General features: G+C 38.1%; 1 protein-coding gene across 4 annotated transcripts in view; it reads right to left on the minus strand.

The window, feature by feature from the left end:
- Positions 1-15,439: 15,439 nt before the first annotated feature.
- GABRB2 (gamma-aminobutyric acid type A receptor subunit beta2) overlaps positions 15,440-27,552 on the minus strand; it is a 264,711-nt gene continuing 252,598 nt past the window's right edge. For 3 of the 4 annotated variants that reach the window (XM_064376505.1, XM_012461079.2, XM_012461078.2), the window contains one exon: positions 15,440-21,436. In XM_064376505.1, the coding sequence (XP_064232575.1) occupies positions 21,089-21,436 (348 nt within the window). In that variant the 3' untranslated portion in view covers positions 15,440-21,088. The remainder of the gene's footprint in view (positions 21,437-27,552) is intronic. The other variant, XM_064376506.1, reaches the window with a different exon arrangement.

Below are 27,552 nucleotides of genomic sequence, written 5' to 3' on the forward strand. Positions count from 1 at the left end.
TATGAGATGTCTTTGTTTTCTTCTAGAAATTATTTCCTCGTGAGAGTTGTATTTCCTCAACAAGACTTCAGGATCTTTGAGGGAAGTATTTCCTCTGAGAATTTGCTAGCTGCCCACTTTGTGTGCTCTCTCTCCTCTATGTTTGGTTTCACACATCCAGGCCTAATTGGAATAACATTAATTTGCATTTCCATAGTGCTTTTCAGCAGGGGTTCTCAACTTTTGATGCTTTTGACATTTAGATCCTCATCATTCTTTGGTGTGTGTTTGGAGAGAGGTGGGCCAGGCTGTCCTCTGCATTGCAGAAGTTTCACAATATCCACAACCTTTTACCATGTAGATGCCAGCAGCAGCACTCTCCCCTATCAGATGTGACAACCCGAAATCTCTTTAGGTACTGCTAAATGTTCCCTGAATGGGTGGGGTGGGGGAAGAGGAATTATCTCCACTTGAGAACCACTGCTTTCAATTTGCAAAGGATACTTAAAATGTTTGCTTTTTATTTATTTATTTTCAACTGACTCATAATTCTTAGCCACTGTGAGAAAGAGGACTGTCACCCTTTTACAGAAGAGGCTTCAGGAGACTAAGAGCAGATGAGGTCAACAGGTTCAATGATTTTCTTCTACTTATCTCCTACTACCACAGAATTAAACACATGGAGGTTGCTGGGTAATAGTCACCAACTTTAACAATCTTTTTTTTAAAAAAATGCCTATTTTTAATCTCAAATCCTTCATCTTTTATGCTCCAAGCTCTCCCATACCTTCTTCAGTTAGGCAAGGTAGGCATTTTATCCTTTATTTTACACGAGGACACTGAGGCTAAGACAGATAAAATGTGTTGGCCTAAACAAAAAATTGTTGAAGGTGTTCAATCATTGTATGTACTTCTGTTTTTCAATAGAACAAAGACTGTGGTTTGTAAAGTTGATTCCTGCATCCTAGTATCTAATACAGTGTCTGGCACATTATAGGTGTTTCATGAATGATGAAGGAAAGAATAGAGGAAGGAAGAAGGAAAATCAAGATTCAATCCCAAGTCTGTCTGGTTTTGTCTCCTTTGCTATCCTGCCTTATGATTCTCTCGAGGACTGTGGACTAAGTCCCAGTGACCTAGGAGGTCACTTCTGATAGGAAAAGTTTTAAGAATGGAGGGGGTGGAGGCAGGAAGAAAGACACAACCTGGAAGTCCTCCACTTAGCCTGGCATCCAAGGAGGTTGCACAGCCTGCTCAATGGAAGAGGTCCAAATACAGAGTGAATCATCATTTAAATTTGGAATTAGATGAATTCCATTCAAATTGGAGGTGGGCTTTACAGCAGACCTCAAATTCCATTCTCATAGCTAGATGGGCTGGGGCTCCTTTCATCAAGATTCCATTGAAAAGGTAAGTGGGGGTATATGCAAAGGTTTTTGCCCTCCGGACTCCCTTGATCCCAAACTGTTGCTTGCAAACCTATTTCTCCATCTTCTTTACTGATAGATTCTCGCTACTGCTGAGGCCAGCTGTTCACACAATATGTTGTAGCAGCATTCCTGGCAGGCTCTTTCTCAGAAAGCTAGTCTGGTTTATGGCCCTTCCAGCTGGCTGTGTGCTTTAACACTCACCTAGGCTTCTCAAATGCCTGTAGGTATGGATGTCTAGGGTCAGGTCAAAATTAGTGGGATAGAAACCACAGTTATGACAGTCATAGCCTCATATTAATACACCAGTGATAACAATGGCAGCAGCAACAACCTGGCACATTTTTGTAAAATGCTCAAAAACAGCCAATCATTGCTGAAGACCACTGAGTCAGCTGGCAGAATCAAGGAAAGTGAGAGGACAAAGTTGGTTTGAGTTCTTTCTAACCTGGTATCTCAGACCAGTGAAATTAGACTCTTAGTGGATCAAATCCACTTAGCTCAAGAAGAAAAAAGGAATTTATTTACTATGTAACTGAAGAGTCCTGGGCTTTTGTAATATTTGATTATAGGAACTAAACAGTGCTATCAGGCATCTCTCTCTGTCCTCTACCAAGAAAGGAAAGATCTTTCTCTCAAATTCCATTATCATTCTCCCCTGAAGAACTCAAGTGGTCTGTGGGTGACATGTCCACCCAACAGCAAATTATTGAGGGGACAGTGATTGGTTGATTGCTTCACAAACCACTCTGGAGGTGGAGAAGGTGGGGGACCTCAATTGACAGTCCCACTTGCACACATGAGAGAGGGCTCCTGGTGGGCTCTATTCCATTGCTTACTCTGAGTGTGGAAAGTTAAGGAGTTGAGTTGGGCCTCATAGCTTCATGTGAATTGGATGTGCACTGCAGCACTTCCATACAAAATCCTTTCAGAATCTTTGCCTATACTTTGTCATCAAAAGCAGGGTTTTTTTCCCAGGTCATTCTCTGCATTTTTTACATCAGAGGTAGAGGTTTTTTTCTATTTGTTTTTCTACTACTAGAGCCCAATCATTAGGAATAGTGGCTTTCTTTTTATTGGATCAACCAGTTTGTCTTTTCCAGAGGAAAAAAAAAATCAGTAACAACAAAAACAACAAAATTTAAACAATTTTGAATCTGGAATTTGCTTCTAGCAATTCAATATATTCATCTCGGATTATATGATAATTCAATTATCATAGAATCTGAGAATTATCATATAACCTGAGATGAGGGGGAAAAGCCTTGATACCTGCTCTTGTTTCTCATCTTTGGGGTCAGTACAAAAGACCTATCAGATAGTCCTATATTAAATAAGTAAAATCTACCAATTACAAGATCCTGCAACTTGATGTCATGCTATATATATTCTTTGACCTTGGACATAGTACATATTTTGATTAATCACTTGCTATCTTGGGCTTTACTAAATGACTATCAAAGGCTAGAAAATTTACAAATATTTATAATCTTACAAGGAAGAATAAGTATTAGCCACATTTTACAGATAATGAAGTAGCTCAGAAAGTTGTTCAAGCAAAGCCACTGAGTTAATGAGAGAATCTGGGATTCATATCCAGATGTGTCCTGGCTCTAAGCCCATCTATCCCGACTCTTAGAACACAACCTTTTTTTGAGACGGTGTCTCGCTCTGTCACCTAGGCTGGAGTACAGTTGCACGATCTCAGCTTACTGCAACCTTTGCCTCCTGGGTTCAAGTGATTCTCCTGCCTCAGCCTCCTGAGTAGCTAGGATTACAGGTGCGTGCCACCACGCCAGGCTAATTTTTTGTAGTTTTAGCAGAGACAGGGTTTCACTGTGTTAGCCAGTATGGTCTCCATCTCCTGACCTCGTGATATGCCTGCCTAGGCCTCCCAAAGTGCTGGGATTACAGGCATGAGCCACTGAGCCCAGCCAGGACACAACATGTTTTATACTTGAGACATTGTTCTTTGTGACTTGTGCAAAGATGTTTTTCAGTTGACCAGACCTTTTTAAAATAGCTAAGTGAAGGCACTCTTAAATAAGAAACGCTCTGGGTTTTTTGTTTTGGTTTGGATTTTTGGCAAGACTGGGGAATATTGTTCATCCAAACCTTCTGGATCATTAATAGTTAATTTCTTTCCACAGCTGAGTCTCTCACATCACCCCCTCCCCACCTTTTCTCACTTTACTTGAGTTAACAAGTGAATTAACATGATCAGTGCGTAAATACCACAGCAAAATCTATGAGAGGCTGAAATCAAAGTTGAGTCACTCTAATGCTTGCTCCCATCCCCAAAGAAAGAGGGGTAATGATTAAATGTCTTAGAGAACAGTAACAGAATAACCCCGACTTGTTTAAAAAATGAACCTTCTTGAGGTTTTCATTCCAGAGACCATGGTTTGATAAATAAGAAATGGGACAAACCCAGGTGATTGAGATGCAAGTGACTCACCAGCAGGTAAATTTTGAAAAACCTCTTATCTAGAAACTCAGGTATTAACTTGATTCTCATTAGATGTGGTCTCCATGACTAAATAGAATATTGGTGATTATAGTCTATAATTGCCAGATTGTATTACAAAGGAAGTAGTGGAGTGATAGCAGACTAGGTTAAGTACCAAGGATCAATACAGTCCTTTTGTGACTGTGGAATTTTTTCTAAAAGAATTTTGACAAGAATCTAAGTCTATTTCCCCAGCATTTTCATTATTCCACAACCTAAGATGAAAATTTCAGTATCTCCAGATACATACCTATAATATGTACCTAAAAATCATTGGGAAAAGAACAATAAAACACACTGATTGACAAAGACAGGCATGTTGCTATTTTTGATCATTCATTAGTAGAAGGAGAAAAGCAAAGGACTTTGCCAGAAGTAATCAGAAATAATAGTTTTTAAAAACATCTTTCAGGAAAGATCATTTGGGGGTATTGGTTCAATTATAAGGTGCTTGTCACTTTGCTGAGCTCAACTCTGTTTAACCTGGTAGCCCAGAAATGTATCTATTTTCAAATTTGCCCCTTCTGGGCAGCTCACAAAAGAAGAAATAAAAATGGGCAGTAAACATTAAAAAAATTAATCTCACTAACAATCAAATAAGTGCAAAAGAAAATGGTTGTCTTTTCCTGCATAACAAATTGGAAAATGCCTTAAGATGAGCAAAACTGTAACAGTGTTAGAGAGAATTGGGTAAGCAGGTACTATCATTTACAGAGGATAAAAAGCACGGTGCAGTGAAATGCATGAAATTCTCAAAAACATTCATATAGTTTGTCTTAGCAATTCTGTTTGTAGCAAAATACTGCAAATCAGAGTAAGCATTAACTTGCCCAAGGCTGATCTTCCAAAAACTAAAGTGCCACCCACTTAAGGAGTTTGTCATGGAAAGCTCTATGAAAAGGCTCCACCTCCAGGAAAAGCTACTCTGGTCTAGTGATTAATCAGTCCTGAGTGAATCTAACGCTGGGCTCTTGTCCTGATCATGTCAGAAGAGAGGTGTCATTTCCCCAGTCACGAACACTGATGCAGTAAATTATGTCAAACTAGTTGCTACATCACACAGCTGCAAAACATGAAATTCTAAGCTGTAAATTTTAGAGGAGGTTCTTTGACAGGAATATCACCAGTAAGGATCTTACTCTAGAACATAGCTCCTCAAGGGCTGGGGTAAGAATTGGGGCTATTGTCTTTTCAATTTATGGATCCTATCAGGTTACTAGCATAATGCTGGTGATTATAATAATGCTGGTACAAGTTGATATTGATTAATTGTTTACTAATATCAGAAATTTCACATTCACTAGCAGGAGTAAATTCTGAGCCTTTTTTTTTTTTAAGGGAGAAGATGGACTGCAGCTGCTCTTGTCTAACTGAACTCTTTCTTACTTTTACTTAAATGTATTGCCATTTAGTTTGGCCTCTCAGACAACTGATTAATATCCTCAGAGCAATAAATTATATTCTATACAATGGATGTATTTTTTTCTATTCCTAGGTCCCACTCATTAGGAATAGTGGCATCCTTTTTAATGGATTAATTGGTTTGTCCTTGGCAGTAAAATAAAATTTTAATATCCTATCCCTTCATTACTCACTGAATCCAACATATCACTCTTCTAAGAAATATACGTCTACTGTGTACAGAGCGACCATGTATACAGTGTGGCTGATAGTCACTTTGGGATGCCAGCAAACAAGGCCCTTTATGATTTTACAATCTGAGCAATTAGTTTAGCACCTCTGTCTCTCTTGAGCAAATGGAAGATGAGTAAAAAACAGGGTAGATAGAGAAAAGGGACCAAAATAATTTCTCCCAATTACCTATATAAGCAAATAAATCTCTATTTTGGCATAAGTAAATTTTAGTTGAGTTTCTGTTACTTAAACCTTAAAGAGCTTTAAATCATAGAAAGATTATAGAAAGCTCTAGGATGAATGACTGAGAAAGCAAACGCTAAGGAACTCTAAGATTAATGATTAAAGAAGTATTCAGTGTCATAAAGAATGTGCTAGCTGGGAGAATGAAAAAGGAATGAAATCTGCTTCAGCAGGCTAGGGCTGCTGTACCAAAATACCATCGATGAGAGTGCTTGAATAACAGAAATTTATATTCTCACAGTTCTGGAGACTGGAATTTCCAAGATCAGTTCCTGGTGAGAGCTTTCTTGCAAGCTTATAGATGGCTGCCTTCTCAACAATGTCCTCAGACAGCTTTTTATCCATCTGTGCACGGGGAGAGAGTAGAATTCTCTCTCATCTTCCTTTTATAAAGCCACCTATCCAACCATGAAGGCTCCACCTTCATGACCTAAACTAACCCTGATTATCTCCCAAAGGCTCAACATCCAAATACCATCACACTGGGGGGTATTCAACGTCTGAATTTCAGAGAGACACAAGTATTCCATCTATAAGATGATCTGAATCTGAAATATAGTAAAACAATAAATAACAGCAATAATACTAGCTAGCATTTATTTAGTGACCACTTTGTGTGCTGAATATTCAACGTTAATTAAATCATACAATCCTCAGAAAGAAATTTATGAAATTGGTATTGATATTTATCATCATCTGTTTACACATGAGGAGAGGAAATCAAGGACTGGTTCTGTACTTTGCTCAAGGACTCATATCATAAGGGGTAGGACTTCAGTTCTAGAGATTGTGATGCTGAAGCCCTTGCTGTTATCCATGACTCTTTACTTCTGTTGAAAATATTTTATATTCCCTACTTCCCTTGGCCACTGAAGTTGTGAAAATTCTATAAAGCACATACCTTGCCATTTGAACAACGAACCTCCTTTTCAATGTTTAAAATCTATTCCAAAACGGACACCTTGGATATTTTAATGTATTTTCTGCCTTAAAATAAAAGCAATCGCAGTCATTCAGTCACTCACATACTTATCTGCTGATTACTGGTTGAGCTGTTGCCTGCACAAGCCATAATGCTAGGCACAAGCTAGGCATATGATCCACAGAGAATTGTTACTGTGGTTACTTCTGCCAAAGTTCTAACTTCGGGAGAAATGCATTTAAATGAACAAAAATAATAAAGTGTATCGGGATTTATCTCAGATACCATGTTGCCATACAGCTTCAGGAAAACATTTTCTTTCCATTCTGGTGTGTGGAAGTGAGGGGTTTTGAAGTATTTAAGCATCTATGATAGGATGTTGAATCATCAGGTAAGGAAGAAAAGTTGACTCTCAGATAAAGCTGCTGCTTCAGGGAAGTCAGAGAAAACTGAAAGTAGGTAATTGTGAGAAAAGAAGCTAAAAGCGAAGGGAAAAGTACTTAGTTCAGTGTAACAGCTTGTTTTTTAAAATGCAATAATGTGCTATAGCAAACAATTCCCTATCTTTGTAGTTTAAAACAGCAAGTATTTGTTCTTGGCTCATGGATCTGCTGGTCAGCTGAGAAAGCTCTGCTACAGGCAGTATGCAGAATTTAGACCTATTCTCTTTGCCCGTCGCTTTGGAATCAGTAGCTTCCAGGGACATCCCCTTCCCGTGGTGGATAGCAGGGCCAAACGCTACAGATTTAGGAGAGGGTGTTTCTCTGTGTCTTCCTAGTTTCTAGTGGTTGCCGGCAATTTTTGGCATTCTTTAGTTTGTGGTAGCACAACTCCAATTTCTGTCTTTGTCTTAACAGGGCCATCTTCCTTCTGTGTCTTTGTGTCCAAATTTCCTCTTCTTAGAAGAACAACAATCCTTGGATTAGGGCCCACCCTATCCCAGTATGACCTCATCTTAACTTGGTTACATTTGCAGATTTAATATCTCTCCTTCCATCTCCCAGACTTTATAGTCACTCAGGCAATTTCTCTTGCATGATATGTGCTTCCCTTTCTCTGCTTGTCTACTGATTCCTTAAGGGCTAACTCATCCATCTGCATCCTCCATTGCATTCTAAATCGATTGTGGGCAGGTTTGGAGACTTAATCACTTCTCATCTTCTATACTACTTGGCATTTGGTAAGGAGTCGAAAACAGTTTGAATTCATTTTAACCAAGAAAACATTCAGTCCTAAGAATTTTACCCTTTGCCACAACGTGCAGGAAACTGTCTTTCCTTAGGAAAATAGACTAAAGGGAAATGGCATTGAAATAAAGGACTTCTATTTGTAATTCTGATAACTGATACTATTAGGCATGATTTTTTTGAGGTACTTCTAATTGGAGTCATACCTCATTCAGAAGTGATTAAAGGTGTCACTTAGGTGAAAAATCAAACCTCTCTTTTTGATTACATCTGTAATTATAATGCATTAACAGAACGAATGTAAATACAGAAGACTCGTGCTTTTGACATCAAAATGTAGTTGTAATGGCAAAAAGGAGATGCTGTGGCAGCTAGTCATGTTAATTACCTCAGGATTTCCCTATAGTCAATCCAGTGCCATAATGTATTATAGAAATTATGTTTTGCATATTTAATTTATATGTTTTGGCAGGTGATTCAAGGTCTTTCTTCTGTTTTCAAAGCTGAAACAGTTTCCAGAATTCCCCTCGTGTACCAAGTTATGCCTGAGTTAGGCTTGGAAATTTTTCAAGTTTGAAGAAAAGTTTGAGTTATCTTTCAATCATCTATTCTATTTTTGCCTCTCTCTCTCTCTCTGTAAGTGGGGAAACTGAGGCTCAGAAGTGTGTTGCACTAGAACTCAAGATTTTTTCATTGGGTCACATGGGACACTTTACTTCTGACATGAGCTAACCTTCCACTAGCATGCCTCCCAATGTAAGCCAAACTCCTTTTAACAAAGACTTTTGTCTCAGTTATATTCTAAGAGTGCAAGCAGTAAATATACCAAAATAAAACTAGTTTCTACCTTTCATATTCTCAAAAGCACAGGCACAGGTGTCTCCATGTGATCCAATGAAACCATCTGGACATGGTCTTACTCTTTCCATTTCTTGTCTCTGCTCTCATTTGTGTTGGCTCAGTCCCCAGGCAGACACTCTTCTTGTGCTGGCAGATAGCTGCCAGGAGTGTCACTCTTATGTCCTGCCATATCCTTAAATCCAGCTGTAATAAATGCATATCCTCCATGCACACGGAAGTCCTAGGATTGCAGGCAGTGGATGAGACTGACTTGGTCTCTTATTTTTCAACAAATCCCCTGTGGCCAGGTGAGATAGATTAAATTAATCGGTCAGGCCTGAGTTGTGTGGCAGTTCTGAAGCCCTAGTAAGGATTATGAGTGGAGAAGGATGGTTCTCCAAAGTGTGGGTGGGACAATGAGGAAGTGTGACTTATTGGGGGAAGTGGTATTTTACCTCTGAAACTGTTGACCATTGAGGGATTATAGTGGTAAGACTAACTTGCATTCAATTTTATTATTGTTTTGCACTTATTTTCAGGCAACACATCTCCTTATTGTCTATACCGGGGAGAACTTCTGTCATGTCTAACCCTCCCTGTTTTTGGTAAGCCATTATCCTCAACACAGTATAGACAGGACAATATAAGAAATGTTCACTACAAATGTAGATCGGAAAATGAAGATGACTATTACGTTGATATTATCTTAGCAGCCTATACAGTGTATACACTTTGCATTTGTAGCAGCATATATTCTTTACACATATAGCAACACATGCAGCATATACCGTTTGCACTTTGCAGATCGTTTTCACATAGGTACCAAAAGATTATTTCTTCTACTTTATAGATGAGAAACCTAAACTTCAGAGGGTTGAACTGAAGTTCTGAGCTCATATAGCAAGTTAAGGCCTGTAGCTAGTATTGTGATTAAGTTTTGGACTTTTCTATTTATACCCTAGATCAAATATCTAGGTCTGAGTTTCATTCTCCTCATTCTCCTTTTCTCTAATAGGTGTCAGGGTCAAGAGAAGAGAAAATTGTGAGTTGCAAATAAATAAGATACATGGAACATGAAGCAGAGGGTCAATAAGTACCTGGATAAAAGTTCCCATAATGGAAGAGTCTCCATTTTTAGAGAGAAATTAGGAGAATCTCTAATCTTGAAACTGCATATTAATTTTTTGAATGTTTTCCATTAAACTCTGTACATTCCTAAGCGTTATTAGTCCTTTTTCATTCTGCTGATAAAGACCTACCGGGGACTGCAAAGAAAAAGAGATTTAATGGACTTAGTTTCATGTGGCTGGGGAGGCCTCACAATCATGGCGGAAGGCAAGGGGGAGCAAGTCACATCTTACATGGTGGAGGCAGGCAAAGAGAGAGAGAAAACTTGTGCAGCAGATAGCTTTCAAACTGGGATGGTGACTTTTTCCTGAGTCCCTAGCCTGCTGGTCTACCCTGAAGATTTTGGACTTGCCGTCTTCCATAATCACATAAGTAAATTCATCTCTAAATGTACACACATGCTCCTGGTTCTGTTTCTCTGGAGAGCCCTGACTAATATATCCTGGAAAGGGAGATTGAAAGCCAGAGAGCCGACCAAACTCTGCATGTGCTGTATGGGCTTGGGAATCTCCCCTAGCATTTGCTTTTTTCTGACCACTGCAAACCAGGGATCCCAAAGAGGCTGTCCCAGTGCTCCAAGACTGTTCCTGGAATAAAAACTGTAGCCAGGAGCCAGAGTCCCTACTATCTGCCAAAGCCAGAATGGGAAAATCTCCCTTCAAAAACTGGCAAGATACCCTCATTTAATTTTAGATGAAGCTCCTTAAACATTTAAAAGCTTTTTATTTATTAATCATTTTGTACTTTGTATGCATCAATAGCTTTGTTTTATATATAGTGAGAGATTCTCTAAATGTTCAAATGAATTCCTGGCAAGTGGAATGAGAAATTAAAATGAATAAATAAAGATTTGGCAAGCCACTTCAGAAAGGTCGCCAACTTTGAATGGAGCTTTGATCCCTCCGAGGGTGTTCTTAAGCTTGTAAAGAGAATGAGGCAAGGGGACAACCGTTCCATTTTTTTCAGTCCAGTTTAGTCTACTCAGAGAATGAGTAGTGTGACCTCTACCCTGGACCTCTCCTATATCAAGGTACCCGGGAACACTGACATGTCCCTGACATAGATTTCACACAACTTTCGGGAGAGCTTTATCAGCCTGCAAGTTCACAAAATCACTTGCTTACTTGGAAGCTTCAGCTTTCTCATGTCTAGTTGTTCAGATGATGGGAGAAGCATGATTTCTCTCCCTGTGTTGTCTTAAGTATATTCAAGGCTTAGTTTGGGGGTGTAGAAAAGAAAACCCATAATCTTTCACATTGAGAAGTATTGCATTTATAAGTTCAAAATAGATTTAAATGAGGGAAGAGCAACAGCCATATGTAAAAAGAGATAAAGCAAACAATAAAGTTGGCTTTCAAAAATTTGTAGAAGACATATTTAAGTTACTCACTTGTTTATTACAACGACCCTCCCCTGTCACCCAAATAAATTGAGGGAAACACCAACATGTCTAGACTTTGGCAGTTCTCAGCTTTTGAGAATAACATTTAAAAATCTAAAACTGTCAACATAAAATAGGATTTTAGAAATAAACACTTCTCCCGCTTTTTTTCTCTTGAAGATTTAGCCTTGTTCCTAATTTTACTCTCAAAAACGCTGCATCCCCAGAAGCTAAACAGAAGTAAGTAGTCTATCGGGTAGCAGTCAAGTAAAGGAGTGAAGCGCCTGAGACTTAGAGTTAGCCCCGTGGGACATACAATGCCAGTGGCACCATTTTATGTCCTCTGCAGCAGAGATATGGTGATAATTCACACCTTGCTCTATCGTGTGAATTAACCTCACAGCACATGGTTGGGGATGGTCCGGTGCTGAAAATGTTTCCAAATTTCACCTTTTCTTCTTTTTTTCTTTCTTTCTGCCCCCCTTCCCTTTCTTTTTCCTTCTTTCCCTGGTCTTCTCCAGGGACACCAATGGGTGAGACCAGGTTTCCTCAGCCCGCCATTGCAGACTAGCAATTTTCAAACTGTTTTCTTCATCAGCTATATACATACATTATTATCATTAGAGCCAGTTTCTTCTTCCCACTTGTATGCGCCTTCCTTCCCTCATTGCTGATTTATCCCAAAATTTCTGGATAATCTTCTATTAGTTCTGCACTTCTGGTTCATTGACTAAACTCCAGTCTACATTGAGTCTCAGAGTGGTGGAAATATGTGAGCAACTTCTATCGTTCAATTATTTGTGCCCCATTCTGCATCACCAGAGTTGTTGATACAGTGAATACAGGGCTCCCTGAGTGACTCTTGAGTCCCACGCCCCTGTCCACCCCTTGTCTCTCTCCAACGCTCTTCCAGCTATTCCTTACCCCCTTTGTAACCCTTAGCTTCTCACTAAAATCCCTCTTCTGAGGGCTTCGTCTGTTAGTCTCAGTCAGGCCCACCTCAATGCAAGGCAAGTCCAAGAAACATTGGGAGGGTAAAGGGCTGATTCAGAGAGAGACAAAGGTCCTCAAAGTGAGCCCTCTAAGAGCCAAACAGATTTTGTTCACACTGTGTAAACTTCTGTTTGCAATTTTCTGTACCCATTTATACTAACATGTTTCTGTAACTTTCTTGTCTTTCAAAAACACAACAAAGCCCTGTTTTACTTTTTTACATTTGCAAGGTGTCAGCCACCAGGAGAGGGATATTGCTCCACTTACAATGGCACTAAATCTTGTTCAGTCTACGTAAACTCTCAGGGAGTTCCTAACACGCTCCCTCTTCAACCTCACCTTAAGGCTGACAGCTATAGAAACATCCATGTAGACTTCTGGGCACGGGAAAAGTTGATTTGCCAGTATCTCTCTGACCATTCTGTACTTGTCTGGAAAGTGGAAGATTCAATGCTTTGGGTTTTTTTTTCAATCTAAGATGAATCTGGCAACATTGGGCTTGCAGTTCCTCAAGGCAACAATCAGCCAGGGCTCAACAGTGGCTGGGTCTTTAGAGCATGTCATCCCAGTTCCCTATGGTTCTCCCACTCCCTACTGTATGACACCAGACCTTTATTATTTGCTTACAATTCCTACTAAGTCCTCTGTATGCATTTGGGTTTGCAAGACAGGATAATGGGATATGTTAATCCTCTACCCGAATTTTGGATCTCATTAGTCTTCTAACTTTCAGAACTGGAGCCATTACCTCTACACTCTTGGATATCTATTTCTAGGAATAGCATATTAAATTCTGGTATCAAATTCATCTTGTTGCTTCTCATATCACTTTCTGGGATGGAGATACCAGGGACCCACCAGGTCTCAGACAGAAGTGTAGTGGTGAGCCTAACTTCTTAAATGAAGCTGTATAGGAAATGCCACATTTCCTTTCTGCTGAGGTATCCCAGCCCATTTGCTTCTTGCCCTGTGCTCCCAGGACTCTGCTGCTTTAGCAGTATGCCTGGGGCAGTGCCCAGGGCCTGGCATCCTAAATGTCACTGTGCCATCTGCTCTGAGGCTGCCGTTCTCCAGGTCTCTATCACTGAAGACATTGCATATCTCTACTGCTCTGGAGCCTGTGGTCCTTCTTCCCTGACCCAGTCTCTGAGAAACAGCTCCCCTTCTCCTTTCACTCTTACCCTTACACTTTCACTTTCCTGAGAGCTAAGCTTCATCTGCATGTCTCAGTGGCTTCCGTTTCTTTCCAATTAAAATTTCTAAAGTCCAAAGCCAAATATATAATCAGTACTAATGACCTAGCTATCTTATTTGAAACAAAAGAGGAGAAAAGACCAGAACACACAAATCAATGCATTGATGAAAAGACTAATTGTTTTGGGACTTGTTATCCCAAGATTATTCTTGATTCTATTCTGTGTAGTGAGATGCTGTGGTGTGGAGGGTCAGAGAGGACTTGCACATTTGGCTATTGCCCACAGAGGTTTTAGGGAACATGGGAATTGTCCCTGTTAAACTGGTATTATTCTGGGAGGTGGGTTTCATGGCTCAGAGCAATATTCTGCATGAAAAATGGCATGCAACATATCAGAATTAAAACAAGTTTCAGAAGAGAGAAAGGGTATCTAAAGGGTCCACTTTAAGAAAGTATAGCTTTGGAAGATGTAGGGGGGAAGTTTCCCAACACCAACCAGCCAGTTTTTTTTTCTTTTTTTTTTTTGAGACAGAGTTTGTCTCTTGTTACCCAGGCTGGAGTGCAATGGCGTGATCTCAGTCTTTTTTTTTTTTGTGGGACAACATCTAGAGAATTTCCCTTTATGAGGTTAGTTGTAAGCTGTGAACCCCATCACTGGTAGCATTTCCTACTGGCCCTCCCACCTTCCCCTGCCTACATGGGCTCATAGGGACACTCAATGCATACACACTAACACCCTGACACCACCACCACTTATGTATGTACATGTATGTGAGCTTACATGTGTTCTCTCTGCTGGAAGAAAATGCTGAAACTTACCATGAGCGATGTCAAGCACAGATGTAGGTGTTTCATATTCCTAGATTTTACAATTTACAGCAGACCCTAAGAACTGAGTCTTACCCATTTTAGAGCTGGATCTTTTATGTAGCGTTTACTGCTCCTCAACCGTAACTCTTTTTAGTCTGTGACTTTATTGGACAATTGTGTTCTGATAGGCTTTCTCTTAAGTAGGCAGAGGCTACAAATATGCTGTTTGGACATTCCAAAGTCAGTAGGAGTGAAAAACACTAGGCTTGTCACCAAATGATTCACTGGAGTCAGATAGTTTCCCAACCTTTGAGAGGTGCCACATAATTCAAGAAAGCAGGGACTTTGTGTTCGCCACTGTATTTCCAGTATTAGCACACACTCTGGCAGATGGCAGCCTCTTGACACGTTTCTTGGGAAATGTTTCCCCCAAATGAATGAGAATTGGACAAATCTATTCCCCAGTTTTAATGATGAGGTAGAAAGAATTTTCAAGGATGTGGGGGTGAGTCCAGCCTGGGTAGAAATCCAAGCTCTTTCTCTCTCACTGGCAAGGTACTTATTCTTCCTGAGCTCAAGTTTCTTGTACTTTCAGGAATATGGTAAGAATTAAATGAAGATCCATTTTCGAGAAGCGATTACCCAATGTCTTCAGCAAATATATGTTGAATGTTAAATAAATGAACACCTCATGTTTATCCTTTGTTTTCATGATTAAAGCTGAATTTTTAATTAGTTATCCTTAACATGAACTATCTAAACTAAGGGAATATTTGCTAATTTTGGTGAAGATTTACATCTGGTAATAGCATTTGTGAGATATATGCAGAATCTTCTGTAATGATGATAATTAAAAATAATATCATCTACTATTTATAGACCACTTACCACATAGCTTGCACTGTGCTAAGATCTTTGGGGTTATTTCATTTCACCTTCACAACTAAAAAGTAAAATTATGTCTTTGCTTTATGGATAAGAAAACTGAGAGTCAGGTTGTCACTACACATTTACGCCTAGGAACAGGTGAATCAATGCTCAAATTCAAGTTTGCCTGACCAGTAGATCCCAAGTTCCCAGGTTTCTTATCGTGTTTCACAAAAGCTCTCATTCTACAACATAACTCATACTAACTACATACTAATATAATTCAAACAAGAAATATTCTGAACACAATGAAACCACACACACAATCTTTTTATTTTTATTTATATTTCTTAGTTCAAGAATTACACACTAGCCAACATTATTATATATTTACATGCTGAAACTGGCTGCAATAAGTTTAAATTCAAGAAAATAATTCTTATGTGCTATTCATTTATAATCCTCATTTTTTTTTTACTATCTCATGTATCCCAGAGATTTTAGTAGTCCTGTTTTTAGAAAGACATGAAAATAGATGCAATGATATCCACTGTATTTTGCATTTTTCTAGCCATTGGAAAATGTGCATTATGTGCATATTAAGAAAGGCTACAAGGTATAGTAAGGCTGATGATCACTACATTGTGAAGAAACTAGAATATCACTTTTTTAAATAAAATGGCAATTTAGAACTGTGCAGGGACAATATTCATAACAGAACTATTTAAACACCCATGCAAAAAAAAATTTTAAAGCTATGAGATTTAAATTAAATTATAGGCAACTTTGTGTGAATTAATTATGTTTAAAATGACCATGGCTGAACTCAAATTATTGAGCAAGAAAAGAAAAGAAAAGAAAAGAAAATTAACAAAACTGATGGAACTGTCAACTTGCTTCAAATGGCGCAAGGACACACACATGGGCATCAGATTAGAGGATGTGACAGGCGAGTGACATTTGGTTTGGGAACTCAAAGGACGTGAAATTTTGTTTTTCATCATTTGAATCACATTTATCTTTATTACAAATAAAACTTCTCTAAGCAAATTAAAATTTTATGTCAGAATTTTGCATTATATCTATGAAATATTCTACTTCAATTTCCAAATTTGAATAGCTTTTTACAAGTGCTGCTTTTTTTAAAAAAAAATGGATTTCTCTAGGGCAGTATCTTCATTAGCATTCTGTTCACTCCTTTCTGTTTTTTTTACAATGTTCCTAGTGCATTTGGAAAATATTTTTTAAACCTTTGGTGTGAAGCAGCGTCCTTCCCCCCCTCCCCCATTTTCTTGTTTTTTTTTTTTTTTCTTTCCTTTTTTGTTTTTCAATAATTCTGGAGTCTTTGGTTGAAAGGAACAGTACTACCTAAGGACAAAATACTATTATTAAAAAAAAGTCTTCTAATATGTATTCTGTGTAACACATTTCTGGAGCTGGTAGGAATAAACATTTTTATTTTCTGTAGTGCCATCTATACAAACTTTTACTCTTTGAAAACTGAGATTTAAGTTGCAAACTTTGGTTTCTTGAACTCTGACATATAAAAACTCAAGTTATCAATGATCATCTTTGCTTTTCCCAATTGCCATTTCTAAGGCTATCTCTGGTTGTTACATTGACTACATAAACAGTAGAGTGTTTCCCATAGAGGGGGAGAGAGACAGAGTGGGTGAGCAAAAGATTAATGTGTGTTTGAGTGTGTGTGTGTGACTGTATGCGACTGTGTGTGTGATAGCAAATTGAAACCCTTCTGTCTGGGATTCCCAAACCATTTATACAAAAGGGTGTTTAAATTACTCTGCTGGGGGCACTGCAGTAACTGTACTTTGTAAAAAATAAATAAAAATTAAGAAAAAAACTGAACAATTATTTGTATCTATTGACTATTCATTTACAGCATGTTTAATTATTTACATATTATAACACATCAATTTAAGCCATAAACAGAATTAGCACATTGCCTTACCATAAAATACAAATTAGAAGTTAAAAATATTTAAGAAATCTGTTTTAATATTTACACACGCTCAGTGAAAGTTATGGTTGCTCACATTACATGTACTCTGTACATTTAGCCAATTGGCATGATTGCTACAGTTTTGAGTACTTAGTATTTCACCCTAACCAACATGGTGGGGTTTCGTTATTTTTTTCTTCTTCCTCCTTGGAGGAATTTTTATCATTTTTCATTTTCTTAAGACATTTTTGTTTTTGAATCACCAATGGACAATGTTATTTGTCTCCTTCAAAAAGAGAGCAATTGGACAAGCAATGTGACAACTACTTAACTTCTGATGTTCTGGGGTACAGTACTATTGTCGAGTTAAACTGTGCAATGGTTCATAAAAACTGTAGGCATTGATTTGCTGATAGAGAAATGCTCAGTACCCTGTATTACTATTTCAATATGTTAACTTTTGGTTGCCAAATTAAAAATACTCAGATACTGGTTTAATGAAGGAAACAAAACATATTAGCTTATTCCTTTTGTTTTCCAACATATGAATGCATATATATGTATGTATGTTTATATGGATCTATATATACACATATATACATGTAGATATGTTGTAAGACCTGTTTTTGTTAATGTTGCATTGCCATTTTTGTTGTTGAGCATGAAGGTAATCATTAAACTGGAACACAGTTACCTATAGAAAATGGAAATTGTCTTAGTTGCCAATTTAATGCAGGTCTTGCTTTATATAAACGTGACTCATTTCCCCATTATGCATTCCACTGCTCTTTCTTTATGTGTTGTGCTTTTGCAAGCTGACAGATTTTTTGTGTGTTCCTAATGCTAGAATGTAAAGTCTTTTGGTTCGTAAACCGTTTTTATTATTATTATTATTTTACTTAGCACTGCTTTTGTAGAAATGAGAAGAGAAAAGGTCTAGATGGCACTGCTTGAGTCTTTTCCCCTGTTAATAAATTGCAGTAGAAAGAATTTAACATTCCTTATGCAAACACATGATTATGTTGCATGAGTTTTCAATTCTGAAATGCATTTCATACCTACTAGCAGTCATGTACAATATATATATATACAGATTGAGATCAAAGATTTTCATGTAGACTGTGCATTTTGAGTCAGAATTTGTCTATGAATTTCATAAAGATGAAAAAACACCTTAATTGCTGGCTATCTGGCTGTTTATAATCAAAAGAAAATCTATACATATGTATAAACTGATAGTAATCCCATATCAGAACTACTAAAACACACCTTTGTGGTCCTTTAGTTTAACAACTGGCTATCAAGCTGACTGGTCTTCCTAGACTTATCAGGTCTAGCCCCCCTCCTCACATTTGATGTCTGTGTTTCAATTCAACGAAACATATATTTAAGAATAAATTCTACATCTACGGTTATTTCTGGAGAGGATGAGTCAGTTGTTTCTATCTCTGTGGTTACTGAGTGCCAATGTATGCTTTTCACTCTACGGCATCGCTTCTAAGGTCCCTTTTCTCCTTTGCCTTGTTTCTTATCACTGAGAGCAGAAATTAATTCCTGGTTATATGCTTTTGAGGCTCAAGCTGCAAAGATGCTTCTCTTCACTTTGTTCTTGATTGCTCTGTTGACTTCCTTTGACATCTAAAATTTTGTTATAATCATAAATGGCAATATCAAAGATTTTTATGGCTTGTACAGTGGTTGCACATAAGAGGCCCCTTCTACACTTGGGCTCTGAGTTGTCTATAGAAGAGCCTTTTCAGATGGCATTTTGGAGTTGTTCCCCTGAGTTATCAATATGCTCCTTCCTGATGTTTTTTATTCAAACTTTACCCCCTGGTTACAAGGGGCAGGCACTTTACTTAGTGTGATGCCCCAAAATGATTGCCTAGGAGAAAGTATGTCCCTGAAGAAACATGAGGAATCTCTACTCCAAGCCTATGAGAAGAATCTTGGTCAGATTCTGCCCAAAGATTATACTTAGAGGTGTTCAAGATTATGTAACCAAAATATAAGAGCCGAGGTTTCCTACATTGGTGAAACAAGAATACCATCCCATTTTGGGGCAAATTCAGAAAGCTGAAGGATAAAGGTTGTTTTTCTTGGACAGTTGGAATGCAAGGGCAATAGTACTCCATCATATTCCAAGCTGCTGAATCATAAAGGAAATAAGAAATCAAGAAAACATACATTATCCACAGGCAGTTACTGGTTACTATGCACAATTAGGGATGTTACTCTAAAAAGAAGAGGTTTCTTTGTTTTCAAAATAGAAATAGCAAAGTCATCTTCCAAGAAAAAATTCAGTCGAATTAAACTTGAAGGAAAATTTAGCAATTTGCTATTTTCTATAAGAAAAGCAATATATAAGCCTCATATCGATGGAAGTATGACATATTAGCTTATTCTCTTTCCTGTCCAACATACGAATGCATATGTCCAATTAGTATGGAAAGAAGCACAATGACATAATTTAAAAGCAGAAAAAAAAACCATCATGTCTGCCTGGTTAACAGTTATATATTTTTCTGCAATATCAACTGAGGCTCATAGCATTTATCATGTTAATGTGGCTTTGTTGTTATTTTCCACTAGTTTTCATATTTTCCTTGATTAGGCAGATTGCAATATATACAACCAAAGCACTCTTAAGAAAATCAAGCCCAAACTCAATGAACTCACAAATTAACTCTCCTTGTGTTCACACTCCTTGAAGTATTATTTGCTGTGGAAAATAGAATTGTGAATTTCATTGCACATAAGAAAATATAGTTCACTCACTCTCTCCAAAGCCTTACTTTGCCAGTCTTCTAAAAATATAATCAGAATTTAGGAAGCAAAAAAAGCTGGAGAGGACCATGAATTCTTTAAAGTGATGAACAAATCCTTCTCTTGAAATACCCTATTAAATTCAGAAGTAAAATTATAGGGACAAAAATTGCAGAGACAGCCGACATAGTCTGAGAAAAACAATCTGTTTGCTAGTTTGTGCTCTATATTTGTATATTTGAATGACTCTGAATCTAATCTGAATATCTAATACAATTCTCATTTCTCTAAGTTTTGTACTTCATGGCTATCTTTGATTAAACTATAAAAACCTCTTTAGGTATGCTGTCAAAGCTTGTGATGTTGGAAAAACAACCCCTCTTACTCGCCCTTTGCCACTAGACACAGTACGTATAGACCAGATGCTGTGTGGAGCTGATAAGGGTCATGCTTGCTTGCTTGCTTGATTTTTGTTACAGGGTCGTTTCTGATTCTCTACTCTGCTCTGTGTTGTTAACTCTTACTTTAACCACCTAGGAAATAGCTTTTTAGCAAAAATTTCCTTGGCCACCATGCATGATAATGTTCAGAAGTCTCCTCACCTCTAAATGCCAAGATGAAGGACACCATAGTTGATTCTCTGTGCTCAAGCAAAGAGACTGGCCAAATCAGTTTCCTGAGTCTCTGTCTTGATTCCCTTAGCCTGCTCCAATCACATGAGAATCTTTTAGAATCTAGTGGGAATAATCTTCCCATGACACCATTATCATTTTAATAAGACAGGCATAGATCATCTTCAAGTAACATGTTTGCATGGCATTACAGATAATGTTTCATATGCGCAATGCCATCTCAATAGCATGCCAACCTTAGAAAAGGAAGATGGGGAGTATCTGGTTATGACCAAATGACTGACAATGCTATTGAGCCTTCTAAGAATATCTTCCAAATTATTCCCCTCTGAGTAGGCTGCATACTAAACAGACAACATGGAGCACTCAGGCTGTCTTGCCAGCATGTGTACAAATCACTTGCGTTTTAACTGGAAAACCACAAGGACCTTAGTGTATTCATTACTTAGCAGAAGCAACCCAAATGGTATGAAATGGACCACAGGATAGGCCAGCAACTAAGGTATTTTAGCATCACTTTTGTCCTGGATTGATGTGTTTTCCAAGTCCTACATCAGGCTGTACAACTGGTTTGAGGAGGAATCTAGTCCTTGCTTGCAGTGGGAGGCCATGTTTTAGTTCACATAATAAAGCCAATAGACGATGTTGAAGAAGGAAAAAACCACTGGGAAGAATATGCGAGACCACCGATCTATGGCATTCACATCAGTCAAGTCAGGGATGGTGATTTTCAGTTGGGAGGCGCGTCTCCTCAGGCGACTTTTCTTTTGTGCCACATGTCGTTCCAGAGCATTTCGGCCAAAACTATGCCTGGGCAACCCGGCTTTCCGATATTGGATGCTGGAGGCATCATAGGCTAGCATCGTGCTCCTGGGGTCTCCAAGTCCCATCACAGCCTCAGATGTGGCCATTTCATTTTTTATCTCGAGAGTGCTCAGTAAGATGTTCTCATGGGGGTCCATCTGCGAGGGAGGATAATCAAAAAGACAATCAGAACAAGGAAGCTTTACAGGTGCTTACTAGGCAAGGCACTATGACCAGCATTTAAGGGTTTTATAATAGTGGTAAAGAGAACTACCTTTGCGATTACATTACCAGAGTCTGAATTGAGACTCTACCACTAAAGCAATTTGAGGTTCAGTTTCCCTATTTATTAAATGATATAATAATCCAACCCTAGAGGATTGCTGTAATGATGTAATTACATAATAGACTGTTGCTAGTATCATTTTCATTAGTTCTACTTAGGGTGTGCAGAGAAATCGAAGGCATGGCACCCTTTTGAAGAATTTATGGTCTTGATATGAACACATAAAAATTAAACTGTGCTAGGCATGGAACAGTGTTAGGACATTAATTACTGAATTGTGCTCACAATAGTAGCCTAATTATAGATGAATTAATAACAAAACTAGAACTAAAAATAGTGAGTCACTATCAAGTACTTGCTCATTTATGTCAGGCATTTTTTGGGTACAATTTCATCTAATTGATGTTTCTTAAAATCTCCAGTTATGAGATGTCACCTTAAATTTGCAATGTCAATATAAATAGGATAAAGAAATAGTGTTGAAGAATACAAATGCAGGACACATGTGACTTGCCAAAGTAACCACAGTATTCAGAATAAGGAGGAATTCAAAAACAGGAGCCTAACAGCCAGATCCACTGTTGTTGGGGAGGAATGAGAAGAGGAAAGGGAAGAAGGTAGGATTAGAGAGGAAGCAACCAGCCTGCAGCTGACTGTGCTCAATTGGATTCGGGGCCTCAGGAGTACAATCAGTTGGCTATGCAGATAGTCAAATCATCTTTCTTGGATAATTTCTTCTTACAAAGCTAAAAGCAAAGGATAAATAGATATCATGATTCCCAAACATTAAATTATTACATAATGTTCTTTCTTGTGTTAAGAAGGGAAGATTTGTGTGCCTTAAAGAGGCCTCGACTGCTACAGATAATAAAACCTAGATGGAACAAGTTTTTATTAATAAGAAAGCATATTTATTTTGGTGGAGAATCAAGATATAACAATTACCAGTAAAATTTCTGAAATTATAAGAAAAAAATAGTCAGTGATAGGCTCTGTTGATATATGGAATCGAGGCATATAACCAAACATTTAATTGGAAGAAACAATGCTCTGAGCTTCATGAATTATGCAAAAGGCAAAAAAGAATGCTGCTAAGATTATATATTAACAATTAAGTTTCAACTGTGGTTTAATGTTCATGTATTATATAAATTCAAATCTAAAATCTTTTGAGAAATAGAAACTATAAAATATGCTGGGACATAATAATTGACCAATTAATCTCTGCCTACTGATCAGACATTCTGCATGTTTGCTTTATGGTATCATTGTGCTTAGAGGAAATACTAAACCAATACACCCATTATTAAAATTATTTGGAAAAGTTATACGACTTGGAAACAAAATTAAATAAATGTTATAAAAGATCTGCCAAGGAAGGACCAGGTAATGGCTTTAAGGGGGGCTCCCTTGACCTAGAAAAGAAAAGAACATTCAAAGGTTTCTTTTAAGTACCAGTGCTTTGCAGCAACTGTTTCATTGAATGCTCACAACGTCTCTTGGAAATGGCATTTATTTCCCCAATGTTACAGCTGAGGGCCTTCACCAAATTTCTCAAAGCCCCATAGTTACTACATGGTGGATGCTCGAATTCAAACCTTGGCCATTAGAATACAAATGCTGGGAGTGGGGAGTCCTTTCTAACACTTACAGAAAGCAAACCTGTTGGAAATGGGACACCTATCCTTCACTGTTATTTCAACAATATGCTTGTTTTCTGTTCTTCCCTGGGTTGCTAACTGTTCCTTTAGTTACCTAGAAAATAACTCAATTTGCAAAATTTCTTTGGCCGCTGCGCATGATGTCGTTCATTAGTTTCCCTTCTTTAACCGCCAGGATATTCGTTTTTCTATTGAGCAATTACAATAAGAAGAGTTGTGAGTTGATACCAGAACTGGTTGAGTTCAAACTATAAAATAGAGATAACAATCATAATAAAAACTGCTGGCAGCAATGGATTACTACCAAGGGAAACTTGCTTAAAGCTTAAAACATTTATTTTTGAGTAATTTATTTAATTTTAGTGGGTTTCTGTTTCATTATCCAAATTCAAGGATTAAATTAGGTAATTCATAAACTTCTATTAGTTACTGCTTTTTCATTCATAAATTAAAAAAAACTGATTGAACATCAATGTGTATTTGGCAGTGTGCCAAGTGTCACAGCTACAGTGGTAAGAAAGACAGAATTGCTGCTGCATCCTAGTGGGATTAACAGTCTCCAGAAAGAATACTGGAGCTGGAGTCAGAGTCAGAAGAACGTAGTTCTGGCTCTTCTACTTGTTATTTTTGACCCGGAAAAATTACCTAATTCTTTGAATCTAGGTTTCTTCTGTGGACTAAGAGTAGGATTTGGGAAGACGAACTGCAATAAAATATGTGAAGAAAAACTTGGAAAACTCAAGCGCCAGGCAAAGGTGATTATTGTGACATGCTATAGATGAAGTTTATTTACTTATTTACTTACTGGTTCCACTGACATGGCCCCAAATAACAAATAACTATACCTAAAGGAAAATGAAGTATGTTGCCCTTGTGGTGTATAGATATGAGTGATGAAGTTCCTGTAGGTAAAAATCACCTCAGCCTTACCGGAGCTCTTGCAAGCTGAAATGGGAGGGTGGTGGGGTGGGGAAGGTGAGGTGTGTGGAACACCTGTATCAATTTATGAAGTGTTGCTACTCCTCAGTGTTTCTGATATCATTAGAATACTTCAACCTTAAAACACAATTGCTTTTTTAAATTATTATACTTTAAGTTCTGGGGTATATGTGCAGAACGTGCAGGTTTGTTACATAAGTATATACGTGCCATGGTGGTTTGCTGCACCCATCAACCCATCATCTACATTAGGTATTTCTCCTAATGCTATCCCTTCCCTAGTCCCTCAGCCCCTGACAGGCCCCAGTGTGTGATGTTCCCCTCCCTGTGTCCATGTGTTGTCATTGTTCAACTCCCACTTATGAGTGATAACAGGCTGTGTTTAGTTTTCTGTCCCTGTGTTAGTTCGCTGAGAATGATGGTTTCCAGCTTCATCCATGTCCCTGCAAAGGACATGAACTCATCCTTTTTTAAGGCTGCATAGTATTCCATGGTGTGTATGTGCTACATTTTCTTTACACAGTCTATCATTGATGGGCATTTGGGTTGGTTCCAAGTCCTTGCTATTGTAAATAGTGCTGCAGTAAGCATACATGTGCATGTGTCTTTATAGTAGAATGATTTACAATCCTTTGGGTATGTACCCAGTAATGGGATTGCTGGGTCAAATGGTATTTCTGGTTCTAGATCCTTGAGGAATCTCCACACTGTCTTCCACAGTGACTGAACTAATTTATACTCCCACCAACAGTGTAAAAGCATTTCTATTTCTCCACATCCTCTCCAGCATCTCCTGTTTCCTGACTTTTTAATGATTGCCATTCTAACTGGCAGGAGATGGTATCTCACGGTGGTTTTAATTTACATTTCTCTAGTGACCAGAGATGATGAGCATTTTTTTCATGTTTTTTGGCCACTAAATGTCTTCTTTTGAGAAGTATCTATTCATATCTTTCACCCACTTTTTGATAGCATTGCTTTTTTCTTGTAAAAAAGTTCCTTATAGATTCTGGATATTAGCCCTTGGTCAAATGGATAGATTGCAAAAATTTTCTCCCATTCTGTATGTTGCCTGTTCACTCTGATGACAGTTTCTTTTGGTGTGCAGAAGCTCTTAAGTTTAGTTAGATCCCATTTGTCAATTTTGGCTTTTGTTGCCATTGCTTTTGGTGTTTTAGTCATGAAGTCTTTGCCTGTGCCCATATCATTGACTTTATTTCTCTCTTCCCCACCATACTACACTTCTTGATGAAGAGAGACACAAAATTTTTCTCACTCATTATTGCATCCCCAAACAACTGGCATGGCACCTGGCACATAGCAGATGCTCAATAAGTAAATATTTAATTAATGAAATTAATTTTGCAAACTCTTAGTAACTCACTTCGCCTCTTTGTGAGTCATCAATAAGATGGATTTAACTTTGCAACACCAGCCTAAAGACTGGAACTTCTGAGACCACCTCTTGAGTTCCTTCCCTGCTCTAAGGCTTCTGCCTTTATTTATACAGGTCTCTTGTAGAGCAGCATGCTCAAGTACCCGAGATCTGTAAACTATATTTCCCACAGTGCTACTTCCATATCAGATATCCCTTTTTCACCCTAGAGAAGAGCGCTTGGTGAGTACAGCTAGAAGCCAGAACTAACCATTTTACATATTGACCTCTTTCAGTTATCCCAGTATCCCTGTGGGACACACACTGATCTCATGTTTGGAAAATAAGACACAGAGAGGTTAAGAAACTTAATACAAGTTTGCATACTGAATAGGTGACAGAGCAAGAACGCGAACCAGCTATTTTTATACTTTTTTATGCTGAGGCATAGCAGCCACCCAGATAATCCCGGCAGCATTCCATGGCTCATAAAAGATGGCACTCTCAGTGCATGGTAGGGGCAGTCAACTAGAAGGGCATGGAAGGCTTGCAAAAGTTTCCTTAATGAGGGGTGGATAAGAGTGTCTAGAGTTAAATATGTCACTAAATTTCTGAGTCCTGGTAACTGCAGCACTTGCAAGTAAAGAGAATAGACATCTGTACTTCACCTGCTCATCAAACACCACTCACTCCCCTTTCTGTCTGGGAAATCACCACTTCCCCATTTTCAGTTTTTGTGTCTCTGCTGTGGGTGTAAGCCCATCAGAGCCATTCTGACACCATGATTGGCTCAGTGGTGGGTACATGACCTTTTCTGAGCCAATTGGCATGTCGTGAGCCTTCAGATCAGAATACCAGAGTAAAGACTCTCAGATTTTCTCCTTAGATGTGCACCCAGAAGTGAGTGGCCCCAGATCAACAGAATCTGCTGAGATGGTTCAGCTGTAAGAGGAGATCCCAATTTGGAAAGAAGCCAACACTAAAATAAAGAATCTATTACCTAATGGTACCTTGTGGGTGTATCTGGACATACCTGACTTGCTGATACTAAGCAAGATAGTATATTATCTTCCTTCCCCTTTCCCTTCCTCTTTTCCTCTCTCCCTCTTCTTTCTCTTTCTCTTCTTTCTTATTCTTCTTTCTCACCTGCTCCCTTCTCTCTTTCTTTCTTAAGCCAGTATTACTTAAGTTTTCTGTTATTTGAGTTCCAAAGAATCATATGAGAGATAATTCGCCTCATTTAAAGATCTCAACAACTTTATAAGACAGTATAGCCAGGGCAGGACAGAAATTAGAGGCATTTAATTTACAATAAAAATTTGCAAAACTCAAAGTTTATTATAACTAGGAAAATCTAGTTAAAGATTTTATATATATGTAACATATATATATACACAATACCATCTTCGGTATGCAGAAAAGAATTGGGTATCAATATTTTAGGCTGGGACCTAGAGAACGTAGCTGCTGCTAAATTTTAGTGGCTGACTGCTAAACTGGCTGCATTTCCCTTTCTTTCCCTTGTCTTGTTCATTGTTCTTCTTTTCACTTCAAAATGTGTGAGCTGTGTTGGGAGCAAAATTACAAGGTCAAGAGCAAAGTTATAGGAGATTGACAGGGTCTTTTACATGGGTTTTAAAGGGTAAAAGTGGAAAGCCTGCAGGTAAACTACCCATAAGTTTATTGAATTTTAATCTGACTTTACAAATCTGGATGTTAAATTCAATAGTAATTATCATTCCTTTTTCCCCTTTGAAATATCTGTTTTCATAAGGTAATTTTAATTTTTTTTTTTTTTTGGAAACCTACTACACCATAGCAGACCAACAGCAGGACAGGATAGATTCCTATTTGACAGGGCAGGAAACTGATGCTTAGAAAAATAAACGGAATTACTTAAAATCTTACAACAAATAAGTCATGGAACAGTGTAACAACTCTGGGTTATTGACATTTATCTTAATGCAATAATATTCCATGCTCCCTCCAGGCTGTCTTAAAATCAACCAGGGA

The sequence above is a fragment of the Aotus nancymaae genome, unplaced genomic scaffold (genome assembly GCF_030222135.1).
Source record: "Aotus nancymaae isolate 86718 unplaced genomic scaffold, 86718_ANA_hifiasm-v0.15.2.pri h1tg000015l_0, whole genome shotgun sequence".
NCBI lineage: Eukaryota > Metazoa > Chordata > Mammalia > Primates > Aotidae > Aotus > Aotus nancymaae.